This window comes from Gopherus evgoodei, chromosome 1 (genome assembly GCF_007399415.2).
Source record: "Gopherus evgoodei ecotype Sinaloan lineage chromosome 1, rGopEvg1_v1.p, whole genome shotgun sequence".
Lineage (NCBI taxonomy): Eukaryota > Metazoa > Chordata > Testudines > Testudinidae > Gopherus > Gopherus evgoodei.
Window position 1 is genome coordinate 299662789 of NC_044322.1, and position 24879 is coordinate 299687667.

At 40.2% G+C, this 24879-nt stretch overlaps 1 protein-coding gene across 1 annotated transcript in view; it reads right to left on the reverse strand.

Moving 5' to 3' along the window:
* Positions 1-24879, reverse strand: part of MYRFL (myelin regulatory factor like) — a 69941-nt gene that overhangs the window by 13181 nt on the left and 31881 nt on the right. The window contains 9 exon segments of the mRNA XM_030549459.1: positions 3118-3279; positions 3385-3431; positions 3525-3596; positions 4265-4350; positions 7075-7138; positions 7805-7968; positions 18525-18634; positions 20096-20204; positions 20579-20779. Of these exon segments, the coding sequence (XP_030405319.1) occupies positions 3118-3279; positions 3385-3431; positions 3525-3596; positions 4265-4350; positions 7075-7138; positions 7805-7968; positions 18525-18634; positions 20096-20204; positions 20579-20779 (1015 nt within the window).

Below are 24879 nucleotides of genomic sequence, written 5' to 3' on the forward strand. Positions count from 1 at the left end.
TACATCTTTGTCCTGATTATTTCCCTGGGTTTAGTTTTCAGCTTTTTGGTCTATTCAACCTTGTCCTTCTTATTTGTTTTAGATACAACTACATTAAGCTGCTTGTTGATTTTCTCTGCGATTGGGTTGATTACTGACATTATTACCATCCGCTTGGGAGATCTATTCAGCTTCATTAAGCTTGCTGTAGATTTGAGATATTTCAGTAGCTTGTGTGCTGAGCAGATTTTCACTCTTGGATCCACACTTCATGCTATTTAGAGCATGAGATTCCAATAGTAGGTATTGCTCTGTGTATCTTTTTTTCCTGCTATAAGAATGTGCTTTCATCATCTAATATGGCGATGACAGATGGAGATGACAGCTTTTTCTTTTTCCTCGAGTTCTCTCATTTATTTAATTAGATTAGTGTATTTTAAATTAAGAAAATCTTGATACTCATTCAAGTTTCAGAGTAATACAAATCATTCAGGGCTGTCCTTTTTAATGTATTGTGCTGCGCTATGACTCTTAAAGGACTTAGTTCAGCTGGAATCAGAAGAACCACTACTTTCTTACTAACAGCAATGATTTGAAAATAATAGTGCTGTCAAATGATTAAAAAAATTGATCTTGATTAATCGCAATATTCAAAAAGATCACAATTAATCAGCTTTAATTGCACTGTTAAACAATAATAGAATACCATTTATTTAAATATTTTTGGATGTTTTCTACATTTTCAAATATACTGAGTTCAGTTGCAACACAGAATACAAAGTGTACAGTGCTCACTTAAAAAATAATGTAATTACAAAGATTTGCATGGTAAAAAAGAAACAAAAGAAATGGTATTTTTCAGTTCACCTCATACAAGTACTGTACTGCAATCTCTTATGAAAGAGCTACTTTTTTTTTAAACAAAACGGCACTCAAAAATAAAACAATATAATATTTTAGAGCCACTCAGCCCTACTTCTTGTTCAACCAATGGCTAAGATAAACTAGTTTGTTTACATTTACGGGAGACACTGTTTAGCATATTTGACATGTAAATACCCTGCAATACTGGCTACAAAACTGCCATGCAAATGCCTGTTCTCACTTTAGGCGATATTGTAAATAAGATGTGGGCTGCATTAACTCCTGCAAATGTAAATAAACTTGTTTGTTTTAGTAATTGGCTGAACAAGAATAGGATTGGGTGGACTTGTAGGCTCAAAAGTTTTACATTGTTTTGTTTTTGAGTGCAGTTATATAACAAAAATAATTTACATTTGTAAATTGCACTTTCACAATAAAGAGATTGCACTACAGTACTTATATGAGGTGAACTGAAAAATACTATTTCTTTTCTTTTTTACAATGCAAATATTTGTAATAAAAATATAGTGTGAGCACTGTACACTTTGTATTCTGTGTTGTAATTTAAGTCAATATATTTGAAAATGTAGAAAAACATCCAAAATATTTATAATAAATTTAAATTGGTATTCTATTATTGTTTAACAGTATGATTAAAACTGCAATTAATCAAGATTAATTATTTTAATTTGTTTTGAGTTAATCGCGTAAGTTAACTGTGATTAATTGACAGCCCTAGAAAACAATAAAGGACAGCGCTTTATTATACAAATATCAGTCAAGGAGTCACCACCACTGAAATTGCATATTGAGTTGCAAGATTTTCATAGCCTATCCATAGAAGTTGAATTAGGATCATGGAGCATATAGACAACTTAAATGTACATTTACCAGGTCTCTCTGCTAGGTGCCGAGAAGAGTCAAGGCCTGCTGCCTACCCAGGACCTTTGCAGATCTGGGTCCTGGACTTCAGTACTGGCTGCTCCTTTTAGATCATTACAAATACAAGACTCTCCTTACCTCAAGGCCCAGAATCTTTTCTCCTGACTGAATTCCCTTGTGAAGTACTATAAAGATCTTGTACGGGTCTCTCAGGGCCAGTGTGAGATGCAGCACTAGCCCTGCCTTGACATTGTGAAAGTCATGCCATTTAACTCAGGCCATAGGGACTACACCACTGTGGTCATTGCAAGCATTCATGCCCTGGCAGCCTGACTGGTTAGTGCCCAATCCTCAGGTCAACAAAAAGGGAACAAAGGAGAATGAATGTTGGGATTAAAAGTACCAACATTCAGTTTTAAGTGTAACTTTAACCCTAAGAGTAAAGAGAAAATCAAGTCTTGAGCATTTGCCAGGTTGGGCCTCATTTAATGTTACAATGCCATCAGCTACCAATTGCCACCTTCTGCTACTACCTATGGTCCATATATATAGTAGAGAGAATATGAAGAAACATATTTTAGTAACAAGTATTTTATTGTACAACGCACTGTCTCTGAATGCCATCTCTTAAGATCAGAGTGCTTGGAAAATCCTACCTGGTGAGAAAGCTCTTCTTTTTTATTACTTTATATTTCACTTTTGGGGCAGTGAAATTACTATGCTTGCCCTGAGAAAATATCACATCGGAACTGTGCCATGTTGATCAGTTTTTAACACGAGTTACTTCACCCTCCACCACTTCCAGTCAATTCATTGTCAAAAGTATCTGATGGCTTATTAAAGTATTTAGCTGCTCCTAGTTTCACCTTGGGTCATTAACTAAGTATAACTGGCTAGTAAGAAGTGCTCTCAACTTGATATTATAGACTAATGCCTTAATATGCAGACAGATGACCACTGGGATTTTCAAATGACCTAATCATATTTGAAAATTCCACTAGGTGCCTATTTGCATCTTTAGGTGCCAAAATACCGTTAGAAATTTGATCCTAAGTGCTTATTCTCAATACAGTTTTTACCCACCGCAGAATAGTCTGGTGGATAGGGCATTCACCTTGGATATGGGGTATCCAGGTTCAAGCCCCTGTTCTATTTGATTCAGAGCAGGGACTTGATCCTGCATCCCAGCTGAATGCAACTGGGCTATTGGCTATTCTGAGGTGTGTCTTTCTCTCGCTCTCTGTTTTTTTTAATGAAAACTTTCAAAAGGTTTCAGTTTTGTCCTGGGGCACAACAGGAAACTGATTTTGAAATCTCAAAAAAATTTCTAGGAAGGAAAAAATCATTTCCAGCCCAGCTCTAACAGTAATAGCAATTCATATTTCAACTTACTCTCCTCCTTTGTCGTCGTTGTCTGGTACCTTGGGGTTTTTCTGTGTGTTTGATGAATTGAACAGCAATAGGTCTTGTCACAAGGCAAGATGCCACAGAAATTCACTTCAGGGATTGTAATGCTGGGTGTCATGGTTGGAGAAGCTGTGCTGTTACTGAGTGCTACAAAGAACAACAAACTCTTCAATAGTGCTCTTTGTCTCTTGACTTTTTGCAGAACCACAGAAATTAAAGTCATATCATACGGAAGAGTAACAGATACAGTACCTGCCACGGTGGTGTATGGAGGCTGCGTAATGGAATTTGTAGCATTGCTGGTGAAGGAGAAGAAAAAGAAAAACAATTAGTTACAAAATGTCTGCAGAAGTTGTTTATTGAAACAGAAGTCATAATAGTTTTCTACTTGCCTGTGAATGGGATTTTGACTAATGTCTTGCTCTTCTATGCTAAGTATGTAGAGGGTGGATATTGTCAAGGCACTGTAAAAAGATAATTAGTCAGTACATTCATACCCATCATCTGATGCACACACAGTATTAATAGGATCTCAACAGCAAGCACAACCTTCTTCCAAAGCCCACTGACATTAATAGAAAGATTCTCATTGACTCAATTTAGATCAGGCCTTTAGCTGGTATAAGGACCCAGCAGTTTTTTGTGTTTTCCTTTCCAAATATGGGTTGAAGTATTGTATTGTGGGAAAAGAGCTCCTCTGAGGTAACAGCAACAATACATTTGTAAATACAGTAGAAAATATGCTCAACTTTCCCGTATCAAAAGTACTATAGCATTAGCTGAGGACACTGCAGTAATAATATTCTTGTCCCTTTTCTAGGGGTGTATGACCAGAATATTTCTAGACTAAAAAAACAGAACAGGCAACCCTAACAATATTCTGACTTTGCCACATTTAGAGGCACATGTATTATCAAGTTATTAAATTGAGCATATTCCATACACAGAGAATTAGTAGTGAAGAGAAAACACTGTGCTCATTTTTTGCAACTGTTACTGCAAGGAGCTCCAAATTCTAATTTAAAATGTTTCTTTTGAGCCAATGTTTATGGACAACCAGAATCTGATTTCTGAAAGGATAAGAGGTGGGGGCAACAGAAGAAACAAAATGTGTGGACAATGTATTTCTTACCATAGTGCCATAACAGCAATCAAAGCTATTACAGTGATCTGGAAAATCCTGTTGGACCATGAATGTTTTTTCTCAGAAAAACAAACCTAGGAAAAAAAGCATTAAGCTGACATGAAATACCCAGTAATATGTAGCCAACAAATTGTCAGTTGATAAATAACTAATAAAATAAATTTTCCCTAAAAAAGAGTCCCATGTCTCCTGATGGACTGGTGGCAGGAATATCACAGAAGTCACTAGTTCAGGGAAATGGAAAGATGGGGAAAAGGGAAAGAATGTTGTCCCCAAAATGGATTAGCATTGGTAATAATCACAGAAAATACTGCTTTCTTTGGCTGCTATATTCACCCCTGGAGGAAACGCCTATAAAATCCCTTTGTTTAAACCAAAGAAATTAATTGATGGCAACCACATCTAAGACTGGAGGAACCTCCAGGATGTGCCCAGGATAAGGTTTAACTGAGTCTGATATAAATACGGAAAGAAAGCACATTTGGATCAGGATGAAAAATGATCTCAGAATATGGAGATTGAGGATCATCAGTGCTGGATACAGAGTGCTTTGTCCCATCACCTGTGAGCGCACATTGTCACCAGTGATAGCGATGGGTGATATGAAATGGCAGGACTAGAGGGATCAGACTGAGAAGAACATGCCAAAGTAGTTCAACACACGCCCTTTAACCCTTTCAGTGCATGTGCAATGGAACTTTCTTTTCTGTATCAGAATACAGTGAACATTGCTGTTACAGAGGGAGTCCCCCCCGGCCATATCTGTGACTTCCTGTTGCACACTTTGCATGTTCTAACTTTCCCACCACAATAGCTTTGGAACCTGAAGGAGGAAACACAGTACAATACAACCGCATCTGCTCTAACCCCTCAGACAGAGACCAACATCTACAAAATCTCCACCAAGCATTCTCAAAACTACAATACCCGCACGAGGAAATAAGGAAACAGATCAACAGACCCAGATGTGTACCCAGAAGCCTCCTACTGCAAGACAAACCCAAGAAAGAAACCAACAGGACTCCACTGGCCATCACATACAGTCCCCAGCTAAAACCCCTCCAACACATCATCAGGGATCTACAACCCATCCTGGACAACGATCCCACACTTTCACAGGCCTTGGGTGGCAGGCCAGTCCTCGCCCACAGACAACCTGCCAACCTAAACCATATTTTCACCAGTAACTGCACACTGCCCCATAGTAACTCTAGCTCAGGAACCAATCCATGCAACAAACCTCGATGCCAACTCTGCCCACATATCTACACCAGCGACACCATCACAGGATCTAACCAGATCAGCCACACCATTACCAGTTCATTCATCTGCACGTCCACCAATGTAATATATGCCATCATATGCCAGCAATGCCTCTCTACTATGTACATTGGCCAAACAGGACAGTCTCTACGGAAAAGGATAAATGGACACAAATCAGACATTAGGAATGGCAATATACAAAAACCTGTAGGAGAACACTTCACCCTCCCTAGCCATTCTATAGCAGATCTTAAGGTGGCCATACTTCAGCAAAAAAACTTCAGGACCAGACTTCAAAGAGAAACTGCTGAGCTTCAGTTCATCTGCAAATTTGACACCATCAGCTCAGGATTAAACAAAGACTGTGAATGGCTTGCCAATTACAAAACCAGTTTCTCCTCCCTTGGTTTTCACATCTCAACTGCTAGAACAGGGCCTCATCCACCCTGACTGAACTAACCTCGTTATCTGTAGCCTGCTTCTTGCTTGCATATATATACCTGCCCCTGGAAATTTCCACTACATGCATCCGACGAAGTGGGTATTCACCCACGAAAGCTCATGCTCCAAAAAGTCTGTTAGTCTGTAAGGTGCCACAGGACTCTTTGCTGCTAGTACAATACAGGGGGTTCAACCACTGAGCCATAGAGAAATGGTAAGTAGGTATCACAAACAACGATGATAGACTAAGACTCAAATATATTGGTAGGATCTATTACAAGGCTTCATACACACTTCCTTCTTATTGGAGCCACAAATTTCAGATCCCAGGAAGAACTTCCCTCATGTCTTTCTTGCATTGGTGAACTATTCCTGATTTTTAAGGGGTACAGTTTTCCCCCCAGAATTAACTGTTTTGTTACATACATTCACTTAGATTTGTTCTCTTGCTCTTCTGTGGCACTTTGTCCTGGTTATAAGCAATTCATATTGCACTAAACAAACAGGGTAATGGAATTCCAATTTCACGTAATTCTATTTTAGAGGCATGAATACCATTTTTCATGCAATCTGAAAAAATGCATTTCAATGGGGTTTAACATATGTTTAAAAAAAAAAACAACCACATTTCCACCACTGTCCATTTCCACTTATGTCTAAGGGCAAGGCTATACTAAAAAATTAAGTCTACCAAGGTTACATTGATGTACAACCACTGCAGTATCTGAACTGGTTTTACACATCCATACTACACTCCTCCCGTTGGCAGTGTGCATCCTCACCAGAAGCGCTTGCAACAATTTAACTGCCAGTGTTGGGTATTATGGGATGGTTTCTGAAAGGCAGCAACAGTTGATGTAAGCAACACAGTGTCTACACTGAAACTGCATCAACCTCACTACATCGACTTCAGTGCTACATCTCTTGTGGAGATAATGGGTGAGTTACACTGGTGTGAGTCACATTTTAGTGTATCTGCTTACAGAGTCAGGTCAACATAAGCTGCCTTACATCAGCCTAACTCTGTAGTGTAGACTAGGCCTAAGCCTCATAAAGAACTCACACACACATACACAATATTACATTTCACTCACCTTACTGTGTTGTATAGGGACTGGTTTTCTTGGTGGTAAAAGACTAGGAGCTCGACTATATTTGCTGTAAAATACAAAAAAACCCTCATTACCATTCAAGTGTTTCAGCAGTAATAAATGGAAAAGGGATGTTTTCTGAGTAGGATTTTAATGTTATATTCCTTTGTGATAGCAACATTTTAAAAGAACAAAAAAGTCAGAGGGGCCATAGTTTTGTTTTCAGGAACAAAGGGCACTAGTCAACTTGCTCAGGTACATGCTATTAAATGCTACATTTATTTTCAAAGAAAAATTGAAAGAGAGATTTGGAAATATGAAATGCTCATCAATTTCACACAAATTGTTAGGAAGATTTTCTTCATCAAAGAGGTTTTTGTAGATTTCCCTTAACTTGGAAATTGCTATTACAGGCTTATAACTGGAGTCATTCAGGCCTTATTTTATTAGGCTGCAGAGCTTCCAGAAATGATTGCTACTGAGCTGCCACTTTTCAAACATGGAGATACTCAATTTTGAAAAAAGAAGTGACTTAATACAAAGCTTTTCTATTTCTTGAGTGCACATGATTTGAATTAAAAAATAATTACAACATTCAGAAGTAAGAGAGTACCTGGAAATGAAAGGAAACCCCCACCAGACTAAATTACTTCTAACTTTTATCACCCAGGCTGTTTTATCATCTCCGGTATCAGAATCATCAGACAATTCTCTCGAATTGATCCTGGGATACCTGAATGTGCTCTTTTCACTGACTGTTGACTTCAAACTGCTTATCTGTTTCAGCTTGGCCAGTTTTCTATTCCACGCTTCCAATTCTTCTATCCTGATTTCAAGGTTGTTAGTTAGTTTACAAAGCTGCTTAACTGCACCAACATTCTCCATAAAAATTTGATCCTGAGGAATGAAAGAAAAAAAAAAGGAGAGAGAGATGTACTGTATAAATCAATGAGATGTAACAACCAAGAATGTGTATAGAATTCACCCATCCAAAGATGGTTTGAGCATTTTAGATACAAACACAAATTAATTCAAAATAAATGTGAGGCTGCTTGGGACTATAAAATCCTTTTGCTGGATTGCTAGCTATGTTGAGAAAGTGCTTGTGTTCGATTTGTGGTAAATTGGATATGAGCACTTATACAAGAAAGATAGTGAATGAGCTGAAGAACTGTGCCGACCTGAGTCTAAAATTTGTCTTGAATTCACACTTTGCTGAAACTTAGCCACTGGAAGTGTCATGGCAAGCATCTACATTTTGATTTATGTCATTGCAGTTTAACGCTGTCTCCAGGATTTATGTCCTCATTGACTTAGTTAGCTATGGGATGGGCTAACTAGCTCAGATGCCTATCCTGTGAACCAAACATGAACTTCCAAGAGAGTCAGAGAGCGAGAGCGAGAGAGAGAGAGATGGGAAAGAGTCCCTGGTGCTACTTCTAGGGAAGAGATAGAAAAGTATTTAGCTATAACGGGATAAATGCTACTACATAGACTCTGCCAGAAGGCCTCCCATGACCTTCTTGTAAACTCCCAGACATTTCAGCTGGCTCATTGCACAACCCAGCAGTTCTAACACCTTGGTTATTTTATCCCAGCACTCGGAATTCATCGTCGGTACCAAAGTTCTGTTAGGAAGGTTAGCGCCACCTTCATCTGGGTAGCACGTATTTATTTCACTACCTGCACATCTCCATTTCTAAGCTGAAATTTTCATTGATCTGTGCTAAGAGCGGGGATGACAGTATGCTATTTGTTGCTGTGTTTGAAAAAAATGCCTTCCCATGCTAATGTATAATCTGAATGCTCCCATTAAGACTTGGATGAAGCAATTACTCTACCAAAGATTTGTGAGTTGTTGCAGTATGTTCAAGCCATGCAGAAATGAGAAACATGCATAGATGCATCTTTTTCATTGAAAATACCATGTACCAGAGATAGGATAGAGATGGTAAGTCACATACTGAACTATTACTATAGTATGTTTATTGACAAGTAACTTCAAAACAGTGTCATGTGCTTGGAACCATGAAATCAATTATGTGATCTCTTGTTCATAGATCAGAGATATGAAGCAGCTGCTTTTTCTGGGCTCTTCAAATCATGCATGACTCTGTCCTAGGTAGCTTCAAGAAACTGAGAAAAATGAATCACCTGGCAAAATAAAGGAATCTTTTCTTTGGAAGAAAGGGCAGATGAAAGTTTTAGTGCCTCACTGAAGATGAGGTACTGAGTCTCAAGGTCCCACAAAAACACCTCAAATCTCTTATTTCAATATACCGTCAAATGTTATATTGCATTCTTAGACCCCCATCTCCTATTAAAGTCACTGAAAGCTACACAAATACATTTTCACATATTAATGTTTGCTGAAAGAGAATAATAGGAGTCATGGATACCATTAGAGTAAAAGTTATTTGTTTTTGAACAAATGTTGTAACCACTTCTGAAGCATTCTCTCAGCTCCAGTCTTGACTTAGGCAGAAGGGGAGACAGAAAAGGAGGCAGTAGAAAGTGTGCTAGGCTGGAAATAGAGGAGGGGGAAATCTTATGAGTAGGGAGCAGAGAACAGATTGGGGGTTATGGAGGAGTAGAATGGGGTGGGTAGGGGGACCAGATGAGATGAAGAAAATATTGGGACACATGTGGGGGGTCCACCAGTAAATCAAAATAAAATAAAATAAAATAAAAAAAAGCTGAGTGCTGCTGGCAGAGCAAAGTATCAGGACAACCACCCAAATATCAGGACGGTCTCAATTTTATTGGGATGTCTGGTCACCCTAGGGGTGGGTGAGGCATAGCTCAGTGGTTTGAGCATTGGCCTGCTAAACCCAGGGTTGTGAGTTCAATCCTTGAGGGGCCCATTAAGGAACTGGGGTAAAAATCTGCCTAGGGATTGGTCCTGCTTTGAGCAGGGGGGTGGACTAGATGACCTCCTGAGGTCCCTTCCAACCCTGATATTCTATGATTCTAATAACCATTGACAGACCTATCCTCCATCAACTTATCTAGTTCTGTAAGAAGAGAAACCCTGAGAAAAACAGGGGAAAGGAAGAGTTTTAGGAGTGCCCCTCAGATAGAAGAAGAACTCAAAGTGAGAGTCAAGGGAAGTAAAGTGTGCAGTGAGGGACATAAGTAGGATGGTGGAAAGGATGAAGGCCAGAGAGGAAATATTAGGGAGAGGAAAAACCCAGAGAGAAAAATAGAGCAGAAGGAAAACTGTTTGGAGCTCAAGAGATTTGCAGAGAGGGCAGAACAATGGGGAAGACACAGGGGAAGGACAGTGATAGTGCAGGGGCCAGAGGGAAAGAGAGGGAGCTAGAGACAGAGGGTATGTCTACACTACGGGATTATTCTGATTTTACAGAAATCGATTTTGGGCAACTGATTGTATAAGGTCAAGTGCAAGTGGCCACACTAATTCAGAAGTGTGCGTCCATGTACCGAGGCTAGTGTCGACTTCTGGAGCGTTGCACTGTGGGTAGCTATCCCATAGTTCCCACAGTTTCTTTTGCCCATTGGAATTCTGGGTTGAGATCCCAATGCCTGATGGGGCAAAAAACATTGTCGCTGGTGGTTCTGGGTACAGCCTCACCCCTCCCTCCGTGAAAGCAATGGCAGACAACCGTTTTGCGCCTTTTTTCCTGGGTGAACTGTGCAGACGCCACACCATGGCGAGCATGGAGCCCGCTCAGCTCAAGACAGCAGCCATGAACATTGTAAACACCTCGTGCATTATCATGCAGTCTATGCTGAATCAGGACCTGAAAAACCAGGAGAGGAGGAGGCGGCAATGAGAGTGATGAGGACATGGATACAGAATTCTCTCAAACCGCGGGTCTCGGTGCCTTGGAGATCATGCTGGTAATAGGGCAGGTTCTAGCCATTGAACGCCGAATCTGGGCCCAGGAAACAAGCACAGATTGGTGGGACCACATAATGTTGCAGGTGTGGGACGATTCCCAGCGGCTGTGAAACTTTCACATGCATAAGGGCACTTTCATGGAACTTTGTGACTTGCTTTCCCCTGTCCTGAAGTGCCATAATACCAAGATGAGAGCAGCCCTCACAGTTGAAAAGCAAGTGGCGATAGCCCTGTGGAAGCTTGCAAAGCGAGACAGCTACCCGTCGGGAATCAATTTGGAGTGGGCACATCTACTGTGGGGGCTGCTGTGATGCAAGTAGCCAAAGCAATCGCTGAGCTGCTGCTACCAAAGGTAGTGACTCTGGGAAATGTGCAGGTCATAGGGGATGGCTTTGCTGCAATGGGATTCCCTAACTGTGATGGGGCAATAGATGGAACCCATATCGCTATTTTGGCACCGGAGCTCTAGGGCCCCCAGTACATAAACCGCAAGGGGTACTTTTCAATGGTCCTGCAAGCACTGGTGGATCACAGAGGACGTTTCACCAACATTAACGTGGGATGTCTGGGAAGGGTTCATGACAGAGTGTCATCTGTTTAATCTGTTTAAACAGCTACAGCAAGGGATTTACTTCCCAGCCCAGAAAATAACAGTTGGGGATGTTGAAATGCCTATATTATCCTCAGGGACTCAGCCTACCCCTTAATGCCATGGCTCATGAAATCATACACAGGCAGCCTGGACAGTAGTCAGGAGCTGTTCAACTACAGGTTGACCAAGTGCAGAATGGTGGTAGAATGTGCATTTGGACGTTTAAAGGCGCACTGGCGCAGGTTACTGACTCGCTCAGACCGCAGCCAAACCAATATACCCATTGTTATTGCTGCTTGCTGTGTGCTCCACAATCTCTGTGAGAGTAAGGGGGAGACCTTTATGGTGCATTGGGAGGCTGAGGCAAATCACCTGGTCACTGATTACGTGCAGCCAGACACCAGGGCGATTAGAAGAGCACACCAGGAAGCGTTGCGCATCAGAGAAGCTTTGAAAACCAGTTTCATGACTGGCCAGGCTACGGTGTGAAAGTTCTGTTTGTTTCTCCTTGATGAAAACACGCCCCCTTGATTGATTCATTCCCTGTAAGCAACCCACCCTCCCCTTCGATCACAGTTTGATTTCTAAGGAAATAAAGTCATTATCATTTAAAAATCATGTATTCTTTATTAATTGATTATAAAAAGAGGGAGAGAACTGACAAAGTGGCCCGGGTGGGGTTTGGGAGGAGGATAGGAGGGAAGGAAAAGGCCACTTCAAAAGTTCAAAATAATTATAGCCTTTTGCTTGGGCTGTCCACTGGGGTGGAGGGCGGGTGCACAGAGCCTCCCCCCCACGTTCTTACACATCTGGGTGAGGAGGCTATGGAACTTGGGGAGGTGGGAGGGCGATTTTACAGAGGCTGCAGCAGCACTCTGTGTGATCCTGCTGCTGCTCCTGAAGTTCCATCAGATGCCAGAGCATGTCAGTTTGATCACGCAGCAGCCCCAGCATTGCAGCATGCCTCCTCTGATCTTCCTGCTGCCACCTCTCATCTCAAGCATCTCTCCTGTCCTCACGTTGGTCCCCCATGTCCTCATGTTGGTCCCCCATGTCCTCACGTTGGTCCCCCATGTCCTCACATTCACTGGCATCTTTCCTGTACTTTGATACCGTGTCTTTCCACTCATTCAGATGAGCTCTTTCATTGTCGGTCGATTCCATGATTTCAGAGAACATTTCGTCTCGCATCCTTTTTTTCTCACCACCTTATCTGAGCTAGCCTTCAGGACGGAGGAGAGAGGCTTGAAAAATTTGCAGCTGCGGGAGGGAGGAAAAAAGGGAGAGAAGCATTTAAAAAGATACATTTTACAGAACAATGCTTACACTCTTTCACGGGGAGCAACACTATTCACATTACATAGCACATGTGATTTCAATACAAGGTCACATTTTGCATCTTAATAATGAGTGCCTGCGGCTTTGGTGTTAGAGATCTCACAGACGCAGGTCCGGGCAACAGAATTCGGCTTGCATGCGGCTGTGGTAAGCCATTGTCTTTTGACTTCTGCAGCCTTCATAAAAGCACTGCCTTCCTTTCCCACATACCAAGCAAAGCCCATCGAGTGCTGCGGTTTTCCTGTTAACGTGCAGCAGCAGAAACCAAACTAATCCTCCCCCATCCAATTCTCTGGGATGATTGCTTTATCCCTCCCCCCACTGCGTGGCTGGTATCAGGGAAGATCCCTGCTAGCCAAATGCAAAAAGCTCAGCGCCAATTCCGCCCCCTCCCCCCTTGGCTAACTGCAGGGAAGGATTTCTTTTCAGCCACAGGCAAACAGCCCAGTAGGAATGGCAACCTCTGTCCCTTTAATTAAATTCCTGAATTTCAACCAGGTTACCATGAACAATATCACTCTCCTGTGGATAACACAGTGAGGTAAAGAACGGATGTTGCTTGAATGCTGGCAAACACAGAGACCAGATTACTTGCTACTAGCATGGCGTGGTCAAGTGTCCTACCATGCACTGCCCAGAAACCTTCTGGGAAGGCTTCTGGAGTACCTCCAGGAGAGCTTCACGGAGATGTCCCTGGAGGATTTCTGTTCCATCTCCAGACACGTTAACAGACTTTCCAGTAGCTGTACTGGCCGTGAATGCATCCCAAGTCCTCAGGGCAAATTAGTCATTAAAAACATTTGCTTTTAAACCATGTTTTATATTTACAAAAGGTACACTCACCAGAGGTCCCTTCCATGGCTTCATGGTCTAGGATAATGCCTTCGGAGGGTACTTCAGTCAGGCTGAAAAAAAGATCTTGATTGTTGGGGAGAACAGAGTCCTGTGTGCTTTCCGCAAGCTTGTCGTCATCGTCATCCTCCTCCTCCTCATCTTCCCCATCCATAAAATCCTCAGCCATGGCTGATTACCCTCTCCTCGGAATCCACGGTCAGGGTTTGGGTAGTGGTGGCATGCCCCTCTGGAAATGCATGCAGCTCAGCGTAGAAGTGGCATGTCTGCGGCTCTGCCCCGGGCCTTCCATTTGCATCTTTGGTTTTCTGGGAGGCTTGCCAGAGCTCCTTAATTTTCACACAACACTGTAGTGAGCCCCTATTGTGGCCTCTCTCCATCATGCCCTTGGAGATTTTTTCAAATGTTTTGGCATTTCGTCTTTTGGAACGTAGTTCTGCTAGCACAGAATCCTCTCCCCATATAGTGATCAGATCCAGTACCTCCCGTACAGTCCATGCTGGTGCTCTTTTTAGATTCTCGGACTGCATGGTTACCTGTGCCGATGAGCTCTGCATGGTCACCTGTGCTCTCCACGCTGGGCAAACAGGAAATGAAATTCAAAAGTTCACAGGGTTTTTCCTGTCTACCTGGCCAGTGCATCCGAGTTCAGATTGCTGTCCAGAGTGGTCACAATGGTGCACTGTGGGATAGCTTCTGGAGGCCAATACCATCAAATTGTGGCCACATTAACCCTAAATCGAAATGGCAATGTCGATTTCAGCGCTACCCCCTCATCTGGGAGGACTACATAAATTGATTTTAAGAGCCCTTTATGTTGAAGTAAATGGCTTCATTGTGTGGATGGGTGCAGGGTTAATTCGATTTAACACTGCTAAATTCAAACTAAACTCATAGTGTACACCAGGCCAGAGAGATGGGAAGAAACTAAAGATGGGAAGACTGCAGAGATTCAGGCAGAGCCAAGGGATTTCTGCATGTTAACTGCTTCACAACTACTTCACTTCTCCAAAGCGGGTTAAACTGTAAACCAGAAGCTTCACATTCCTGGTATGGATATCTGGGAGAGGATGTGTCTAAGCACAAGTGAGTCTGAAGGGTTGGCCTTGCACCCAGAATGGCTAGGCAGCTTGCCAGAGCATTCCAGCTCTCAGGAGGGAGCGTTAGACTACAGGTCTGTACTTGGAGATGTGCCTAGGGACCCAAAGATTAGGGCAGCGGCTGGACTCTGTTCAGGTCAGACTTAGAGCACCTGGGGATTCAAGGACACAGAAGTGTGGATTCCCCTTACAGGAGTCCAGCTGGTGACTGGAAAGGAGACTCCAGCCAGGTCTGTGACACAGCTGTAAAGCAGATGGTTAGGAATCCAGGAAGTTAGAAAATCCAGGTGAAGATGCAGCTGCCTTGCCATGAACATTGCTAAAATAGGAACATTTGGTATAGAGCAGTAGTTAGATTGGTGCCATCACTAACATTAAACAATGGCTTTTGACCAAGGGCCAACCAATCACTCACAAGTTGTTAGCATCTTGAACTAATAGAGCAAATGCATTAACAATTCATTTCAATAGTAAAGCTAGAACATTCCCTCCCAGTTTTCACCAGGTATGAGGTCGTAGTCCACAGCTTTACCTGAACACCAAACTAGTTGAAACTCCACCAGTGAAGATGGTGTGTCCACAGGAGCGGCACCAGGGTTTTTGGCGCCCTACGCGGCAGTCCTTCTGCGCTTCTGGTTGTTGGCTGCAATTCTGTGGTGGGGGGTCCTTCCACGGCTCCCGGTCTTTGGGTCACTTCAGCAGTGGGTCCCGGAGCGAGTGAAGGACCCGCCGCAGAATTGCTGCTGAAGACCCGGAGCACGGAAGGACCCTCCGCCGCCGAATTGCTGCCAAGGGTGGCAAAATGCCGCCCCCTCAAATCCTAGTGCCCTAGGCGACTGGCTAAGTCACCTAAATGGAAGAGCTGGCTCTGTATGTCCATCTTCTCCTTGTTGCTTTCACAGAAGCAGGCAAACTAGTTCAGATCCAATCTTATTCTGCAAAATAAATTGAATACTTTTCAAGTCGCAAATGGAATGGAACAGTGGAACATGCTCTCTAGCTTGTTACGGAGGGGAGAGTATTGAGTGGTCTGAATTTGTCAGCCTGGCCTGAACTTCACAAACACAGTGAAGGACAAGAATGAAACTTCTTACAGCTTCCATCACCACTGTGATGAAGGAACATAAGAACTTAAGCCACAATTAATAAGAATCAGAGAGAGTCTTCTGCCTCTTGTCTCCTCTTTGCATGGTCCTTTAGAAAACTGAAGTTGCTCATGACACAAGTTTGCTAAATGTTTCAGTGTCACTGAATCCACATTTTTCACTGAAAAACTGTTTTAGACAAACAATTTTGCCCAGCACTATTCATGAATATAGGTATAGAGCATACAGGTACCACTATCACAAGAGTTTGACACATACTTCATTTATATGTACCACAGCATAGGCAAGAAGGGCTTGTTTTCAAGTTTGTCTTTGTAAACTCATTTCTTAATATGGTATATAAATAGGTGAAACAAAGTAAAACTATTTCCTCATGCTTATTTCTTCCTCCCCCACCCAGCTCTTCACATCTTCTTGTCAATTGCTGGAAATGGGCCACTTTCATTACCACTACAAATAGTTCTTTTTCTCTCCTGTTGATAATAGCTCACCTTAACTGATCACTCTCCTTATAGTAGCAGCCATGTTAGTCTGTATCCGCAAAAACAACAGGAGTACTTGCGGCACCTTAGAGACTAACCAATTATGCTCAAACTTGTTAGTCTCTAAGGTGCCACAAGTACTCCTCTCCTTATAGTGTGTATAACAACACCCATTGTTTCATGTTGTGTGTGTGCACGTGCGTGTGTATATATTCTTACTGTATTTTCTATTGCATACATCCAATGAAGTTGGTTGTAGCCCATGAAAGCTTATGCTCTAATAAATTTGTTAGTCTCTAAGGTGCCACAAGTACTCCTGTTCTTTTTGCGGATACAGGCTAAGAAGGCTGCTACTTCACCTATGTCAGGTTTAAAGTGTAATACTGAATATTTCATAATCCTGATGGATCTTTCATATGGGTGATCATTGTCCTGGGTGGGTTTGATTAATGGTAGGTAGGATTCCATACACACAATCTGAGGTTTCGGTAAAATATAGAACAAAAAATTGAAATGACATACTTAACAATGAATATGGGATAATAGCCATGCTGTCGTGCAGATCAAATATAACTACAACCAATATGCATAAGTGTTCTCTTCCCGCTACTAATTTTCATTTCACTTTGGCAGAATTTTTCCTGTTAAATCAAGTTTTGCTCAAATCCCAGGTTTATGTGAACAAATCTTTATCTATAACATAAGCACCTTCTACAGTAAGATCTGCTTTTTAATATTGTCACTCTAGAGGCTGTGAGAGATTACACTAATTTCTAAGGGTGACTGTTCTGTGACTATTCAACATTCAGCTTATGACTACACATTTATGAAACACAACAAATCAGAATATAGCAGGACACTATCTAGTACAAACCTAACAGCATTATCTTCATCATTAAAGCATGTTAATTTCTCTGTACCACACACATTCCATATTGTAGGATTTTGAAGTTATGATCATAGTCTAAGAGAGAAATTTCACACACCACACAGAGAATTAGCTTTTACATTTTGTGTAAAGCAACAGAATTAGAATAAGAAAGTTACCAGTTTGTGAAGTAAAATACCACAAGTGCTTAATTCTTCTTAGGTGCCATTAAATGAATCCAAACTTTCTGATGCAAAAGACTTTTGTTGTGATACCAGTAGAGCTAGAACAGCCAATCTTAAGACATCTCTATCCAAATATTACATGGCAACGCTTCATTTTAAGTATCTTTCAATTAACATATTATATTGAGATTTCAATTAATTAGAAAAAATTCTTAGTCAAATACCTATCGGGGGAGATCAATTCAAATTTGAAAGACTGATGTTGCATCTTGACAAAAACAAAATATGTGGTCCAGCTGAAGTTTCTTACTTATTTTTGAGCCTTAGAATTAGTGATCCAGTTAGTGTGATGAGATTTCACTCTCTTGGCTGACTAAGATTTCCCTGACAGGCAGGAGAAATTAGGTTCTGGCCTGAATATTAGCTCCATGTGGGCAGACTCCTGCACCTATGTTGAACCCCACTGACTTCAATGGGGCTCCACATGGGGGCAGGGGTCCGCAAGCATGCAACATCATGCAGGATCAGGCCCTTACTGTCCACATAGACTTCTTCACACGACTCCTTAATGAGAACTGAAGGCAGCAATTTTGAATCAGACACCGGAGACCACCAGTGACTAACACAGACAGGTATTTAAAGAATCCAGATGAACTATTTACTTGCAACTTGCTTTAATTGTAATTTCCTTTTTAATGCATTTTGCCTCAAGACCCTTAAAAATGTTTCTGCAGTACATTATCAAATTATTAAGTAAAAGGAAATTGATTTTTGCTGATCAGCCAAAAATTAAACTGAACCTGATTTACTAGACAGCCAGGATCTTCACCAAGTCCTACAGCTGGACTAATAAAATAAAATATGGTTGAAGAGCAGAGCTTCCTTTCCCCAAAGGAAAAAAAAGCAAAGTAGTTCTGAATGCCAAAATTTATATGGCTGATTCTGGGCAAAAAAGCACTTTGCATTTTTGAAAAAATTTAGTAGCAAATGCTTGTCTTAAAGTCTCTGTTTCATGTCCAGTACCATAGCACTGTATAAGTGAATGGCAGTAAACCAATAATGTACCTTATCAACCATGAGGAAATTCTCTACTTTTTCTCCATTTTCACAGGTAATATCTCCAACTTCTTTTACAGCTGTCGGTAAAACCTCTTTCACCTCCTGGGCTATTATTCCTGTTTGCAAAATAATGAAAATTAGTGTTAAAAAACACAACATAATTTACTCTCAGATTGCATCTGATGAAGTGGGTATTCACCCACGAAAGCTTATGCTCCAATACATCTGTTAGTCTATAAAGTGCCACAGGACTCTTTGTTACTGTCAGATTGTAATTTGTATTCTCTGTAATGTGTCTATCCTAAAAGTTACAGGTCGAACTGTGCAGAAACCAGATTTTCCTTTTTGTAGGAGATTCTGCTATTTTAATTTTTTTTCCATTCCAAAATGGAACAAAACAAATTTCCTGAGAACCAAAATTTAAAATATGTTAATTATTATTGTTATTATTATAGGTCAATCAAAACATTTAATAAAATCTAAATGTTCTATTCCCGTTTTGACTTTGTATTTTATATTATCTAAATATAAAATTAAAAATTGAAAGAATTGATCAGAATACTTCTTTCTGGTTTGCTTGTTTTTCCCATATCTAGGCATGTTTCTACAAAATGTTTCAATTTTGACAATATAGCATTTTCTGATGGAGAAACATTCCCTCAGAAAATTTTCAAGCTGCACTAGTTACAGGTTTTTATTATTTTAGTCTTCACCACCCTAAACCACTATAGGAAGATAGGATACTGGGCTAGATGGACCTTTGGTCTGACCCAGTATGGCCACTTTTATGTTCTTATGTAATGGTTTTCCAACCAGTTATATACCTATCTTACAGTAGCTCTGTCTAGGTTGTATTTCTCTAGTTTGTTTATAAGAAGGCCATGCAGGTCAATATCAAAAGCCTTACTAAAGTCAAGATATACCACATCTACCACTTTCCCCCCACCACACCATCACCCCATCCACAAGGCTTGTTACCATGTCAAAGAAAGCTATTAGGTTGATTTGACATGATTTGTTCTTCACAAATCCATGCTGACTGTTACTTATCACTAGACAAAGGAAAAGAGACATGAAGGTATTCAACCTATCTTGGACCTTAGAGCTCCACAAGATTTACCAGAGAAGCCAAATCTTAATAGACATTTTTGTTTTGTTTTAAGTGCAAATTTTCAGCCCACATGTGTATGGCAGCATGTAGCACAACGAGATCCTGGTCTATGATGAGGGCTCCTTGGTACCATAGTAATACAAGTAAATAATCAAATGGATTTGTTTTAAATGCTCAAATATACAAAAAATGGTGGAAACAATTTGGCTAAAGCTTTTAAAAAGATGCATCCCTTTTGGACTGAGACCAAGCATGGACAATGTCAGCTGATTGCACTTACTAAAATGGAGACATATACACACATAATCAGATACCTATATACTCTCACCAGTTTTAAAAGAAAAACACTGCAAGAGGCCTTAGGATCCTAAAAATGAGGTTGAAATGCCAGGGAATTAATCATTATGATACAACATACAAATATAAAATGAGAGACATTAGAACAGAAGGAGAGTTGATTGAATACCTGTTTCATGGGTACTGTTTATTCCCATTACAGATGCAAATTCAGGCTTGTAGTCATACTCAACCAACCTCATTTGAGCTATTCTTCTCAGCTGCTCAGTTGGGTCAACCTAATTGCACAAAGACCAGATTTTACTTGTTCCAATATTAAGGATCAAAGTCACGTCAAAGGTTTAACTAGCATGACACAGCTGCCATCCGATATCTCCCAATTCATCATTAACCAGCTGTTATTTTTACTTGTATTCCCAGTTACATTTCAATCAAACCACTTCATTTACAGACACACATACTCATCCAAGTTCAAAGTCCCCCCCAGTTCAAACAGGATGGCTCCACAATGCACAGCAATGCATTCATTTTCCTAAGGCCAACATTCCGATGTGTCTAAGATAACAGAATCTACTTCATGTGTGTCAGAATGATAATTCATACATGCACTGTGGTGTAAACGTAAATGCCTTAAAAGCTCCACAGCACTCACCTCCTGGATATTCTGTTTTGCTCGACTGTCAGATGGATGCATGACTGTCCCCATCACTTTCATATTTCCACAGACAACCAGTGCTTCATCTGGTGCATCTGTGTTAATTCCTACTAGACCATGACAGACTACAGTCTCTGGAACATGTCCTCGCTGCCACAACATATCACTGTCATTCTCAAACTGCCCAGGGTTAGATGCCTAAAAAAATGTGTTACAGTCAAAGATACAGTAGCACGGATTTACTATTGCTTTATCCAATTTACCAAAGGAATATGAAATGCCATACAAATCTTCCACATTTAAACTACATTTTTGAACTTTTTTAACACATCAGAATGGATAACCTCTAAAGAAATGTTTCCCACCTAGAACATTTTCAGTGCCCGCAAAGCCTTTTCTTGTATTATATTTTACTATAACCTTAAGGAAGATGGTCAACTTCAAAGCATTTCAAGTAACTAGGTTTGCGATCAGACCTCAGAATCATTTCTGATTTGCCAACAAACTGTCTTCTGGCCTACTAGCTCACTAAGGACTGGACGTTGGACAAGAGAAAAAAAGGCAGATTTTAACACATCTGACTTGAAAGGTTCCCCATTCCCTAAAAAAACCTATTGAACATAGAGATTTATCTTTTTTTTTTTATCCATTTTCAGAAGCTTTCCCTGTATTTTGTCCGAAGTCCATGCTGAACAGATAAGAGGTGGGTTTGGGCTTGAATTCATGCATTCTTCATTCCCAACATGCACCTACTCTGGACTGTAAATCAGACTGAAGGTACATGGTTGTCCATGTTGTGGGTACCTAGGAATAACTTTTATATTTACAAAACTTTCCCACAACTATATTTTTTGAAATGACCGATTACTACTTCTTTACTGTGAGCTGGTTGGGGCAAGGACTATCTTTTTGTTCTGTATTTGTCCAGCATCCAGCACAATGGGTCCAGGACCAGGACTAGGGCTCTGAAGTGCTATTTTAACAACAACATTATACCAATTTCCTCTTCCCTTTGCCTGCTTGTGTCTTTTAGAATATAAGCTCTTTGTGACCGAGACTCAGCCTTCTTTTATACCTGAAAAGCACTTAGCATCTTGTGGGTGTTTCCAGAAACAAAACAAAAAAAACCAATAATTAAGCAATGTATTGAATCCAAGACCCCTATGTGCTTTAAACAACCTAAACCTTATTAAGATGCCTCAGGAAAAGAATAGAGCAATGAGATTTTCTAACGGCTTAACTTTTTTTTATGGTAATAACATTGCTGACTAAAGTGGGCATAGATAAATTGACTTCGTAACAGCAGCTGCAACAAATCAAAGCTACTAGATGAACTCCACTTTCATTTATCAATTGAGACATGGAAATTTCCATCATATTCAAACATATTTGCATAGTTCCTGGAGGAGTCACCATCTGTAATACATATAACTTTTGCACTCATAAGTTAAGTCAGCTGGCATTTTCAATGAGGAACCCCTAAATAAGCATGTCCACACATTCTACAAAATACTACCCTTTGTCTGAACTCTATTAATTTAGATTAGACACATCAAATAAAAGTAATCTTGCTCTCAGAGAAAAAAACTCAATGAACAAAAATCCTAATGCTTTTTTTTTGGTTTATTTCCTTATTAAAAATGAAAAATTAACACTGAATTCAGACATTAAAATGTAGATCTAAATAAAATACCAATGTGCCAAAAACTCAGCATTCATTTATAAGGCCTTGTGTTTTCGCAAGGCTACACCATCTGTGATACAGAGAACTGTGCACTTCTAACTGTCACAATTAGAGCATGATCTGATGTGCCTGTTAACCACTACTCAGTTTGTAGTTCTTTAATCTTTAACTCTGCAGTATGGAGGACCAGAGTGTATGCTTTTCCCATCACAATGCATTCAGTAAGTTTTGCCACACTGCAGTAAGCGATGTCTTTATATACATGGCCCTGCCTTCCATTCCAAACATATCAGACCAGAACACTGATATAGTCCCTTTTACTGATATTGCCCCTGTTTAGATTCTCAGTCCTCTACTTTTGTCCATTCAATCATTTATTTATTTGACTGGCACTATAGGCACAAGTTCTAAAAAAAAAAAATAAAAAATCTACTCACACTCACTAGTGTCATCTGATATGCTTCCCCTGGTGGGTGTGGGAGCCCAAATCATGAACTTCTGCAGATCATAAGCTTTCATTTAAAGCAAAAATTAAGATACTAGTCCTTATGGTTTGTAAGATAATGATCTAAACGTGAATTGGATGCAAAAAAGAAGTTGTCTTCCTGAATCTGTGAACAGACCGCACCAAGAGCTCTGCCTTACCAAGCAGCAGCAAAATGAAATTATAGAATTGGGGTCAGTTTTACTGCTGCTATTCAAAATAATCTGTGCAACAGAAAAACTGCCAAGACTCAGATGAGTTTCATGCTGCTACTGCCTGGAAAAACTATGAGCAGTAACAGAGGCAGGTACTGGAATTATTCATGGAAGCAGGGGACTGAAAACGGAGACTGCAGGAGAGACACAGTAGCATAGATCTCATTAGTTGATGTATAGAAATGTATACTCCAACCACCCACAAGCAAGCACCCAGCCCAAGCTCACAACAACTGGGCAATTAAAAAAAATATTTATAACAAAAATGAACAGACTCCAGCAATTACACCTCCCCTTCCCCCCACACACACAACTAAAGGGGGAACAGGAGGACCTAGGCCTAGTTATTACAAACTATTAAATTGTTATGAAGTACATGTATCACACAGCAAAAATACTACAAAACTATAAAAGCTGTGTATATGATCTCATTTCTACAACTCTGAGATCTACTGATGAAAAGCACTAAATAAGAAGTAGGCATGTAATTAAAAAGAAAAACATGAAATGTTTCTGATAATAGGTCAGTGGCACATGTAATTAGAGCTGGGTGAAATCTTTCAGTGAAAACTTTTTTCAGTGAAAAATGAAGATTCAGCGAAACAAACATTTAGTGAATTCACATCGATTTTGCTAAGTTGTCCATTTTGAAAAAAAATGGAGGAAAAAATCAAATGTTCCACTTAGACTTTTTGTTTAATGAAATGATTCTATTTTTCTGTCTGAAATTACTTTTAATTTTATTTTAAAATTTGTAAAAAGTTTACAAATGCTCCAAATCAAAACAAAATGTTTTGTTCAACCAGAATTTTTTTTAATTCATCAAAACTTAAAAAATAAATAATTTCCATTTCAGCCAAAATCAGTTTTTGTTTTGTTGGCATTGACAGTGAACTGCAAAATCTATTATTTTTTCAGCTCCACATCAGTTCTCTTTCATCTTACTTAATTCTCAATATTTCTACAGAAGAGAACATGAACTTTTCCTTTTAAAGTGCAGTCCGATGGTAATTATAAAAAAATAGCTTCTATTTAGCATATCTACTCCTTTTGTGTATTCAGAGTCAAATGTATTTTAATACAATGAGAAAATAAAGATTCACTGGTTTTCCCCCCTTTTAACCCTGCAGAATCAACACAATTACAACATGTGCTGTGGGTTCTATCCTAACTTGCACCTCATCAAGGCAGTTGTTTACTAAGTTCCAGTATTAAGCCCGCTGAAAACAATGGGACTGCACAGATGTCATGAAGGGCATAAATTAGCCTGCAGAATATCTGACGTGGGGGATGAGGCATGGCCTGGGAAGTTTTTGACTCCCAACCTCAGAAAGTTTGCAGGCCTGGAAGCTAGAACTTATTATTTGTAACCTGAGCACAACTGATACAAAAATAATCAGGAGATAGTAAATATGGAATTTCAGGATGCCATTTTGAGTTACTTTTCAGAAAATAGAACTGCACTCAAAAAATCATGGGGACACTACCCCTTGTGGGCCTAATCCTGTAGACATTTCTCGCATGGGTAGTCCTATTTAGAAGGATTCCTTACATGTGTAAAAATGAGCAGAATTGGGTCCAGCTGGATCTGGCCTAAATGTTGTATTCAAGAGACAGAGCCAAAGACGTCCCTTACTCTAAATTCCTTTTCAGAAATGTGAAACACACACACGCTTTTTCAGAAGTTAATTGTTCAAAAGTATCAGGAGCCTATTGTAGATTACAAGCTGAGCATAATTTAAAAACAATCCAAGAGCCTTCGAAAATTCCCCATATTTTTGCATGTCTTCTCACTCCCTTCTCAACATGTGCGCCTCTTAAAACGTGTCCATCTTTCACACATGCACATACAGAACTATTTATAGCCTCACAATAAGCCCTCAAAAATATTAAGATCCCTAAATCACCATGTGTA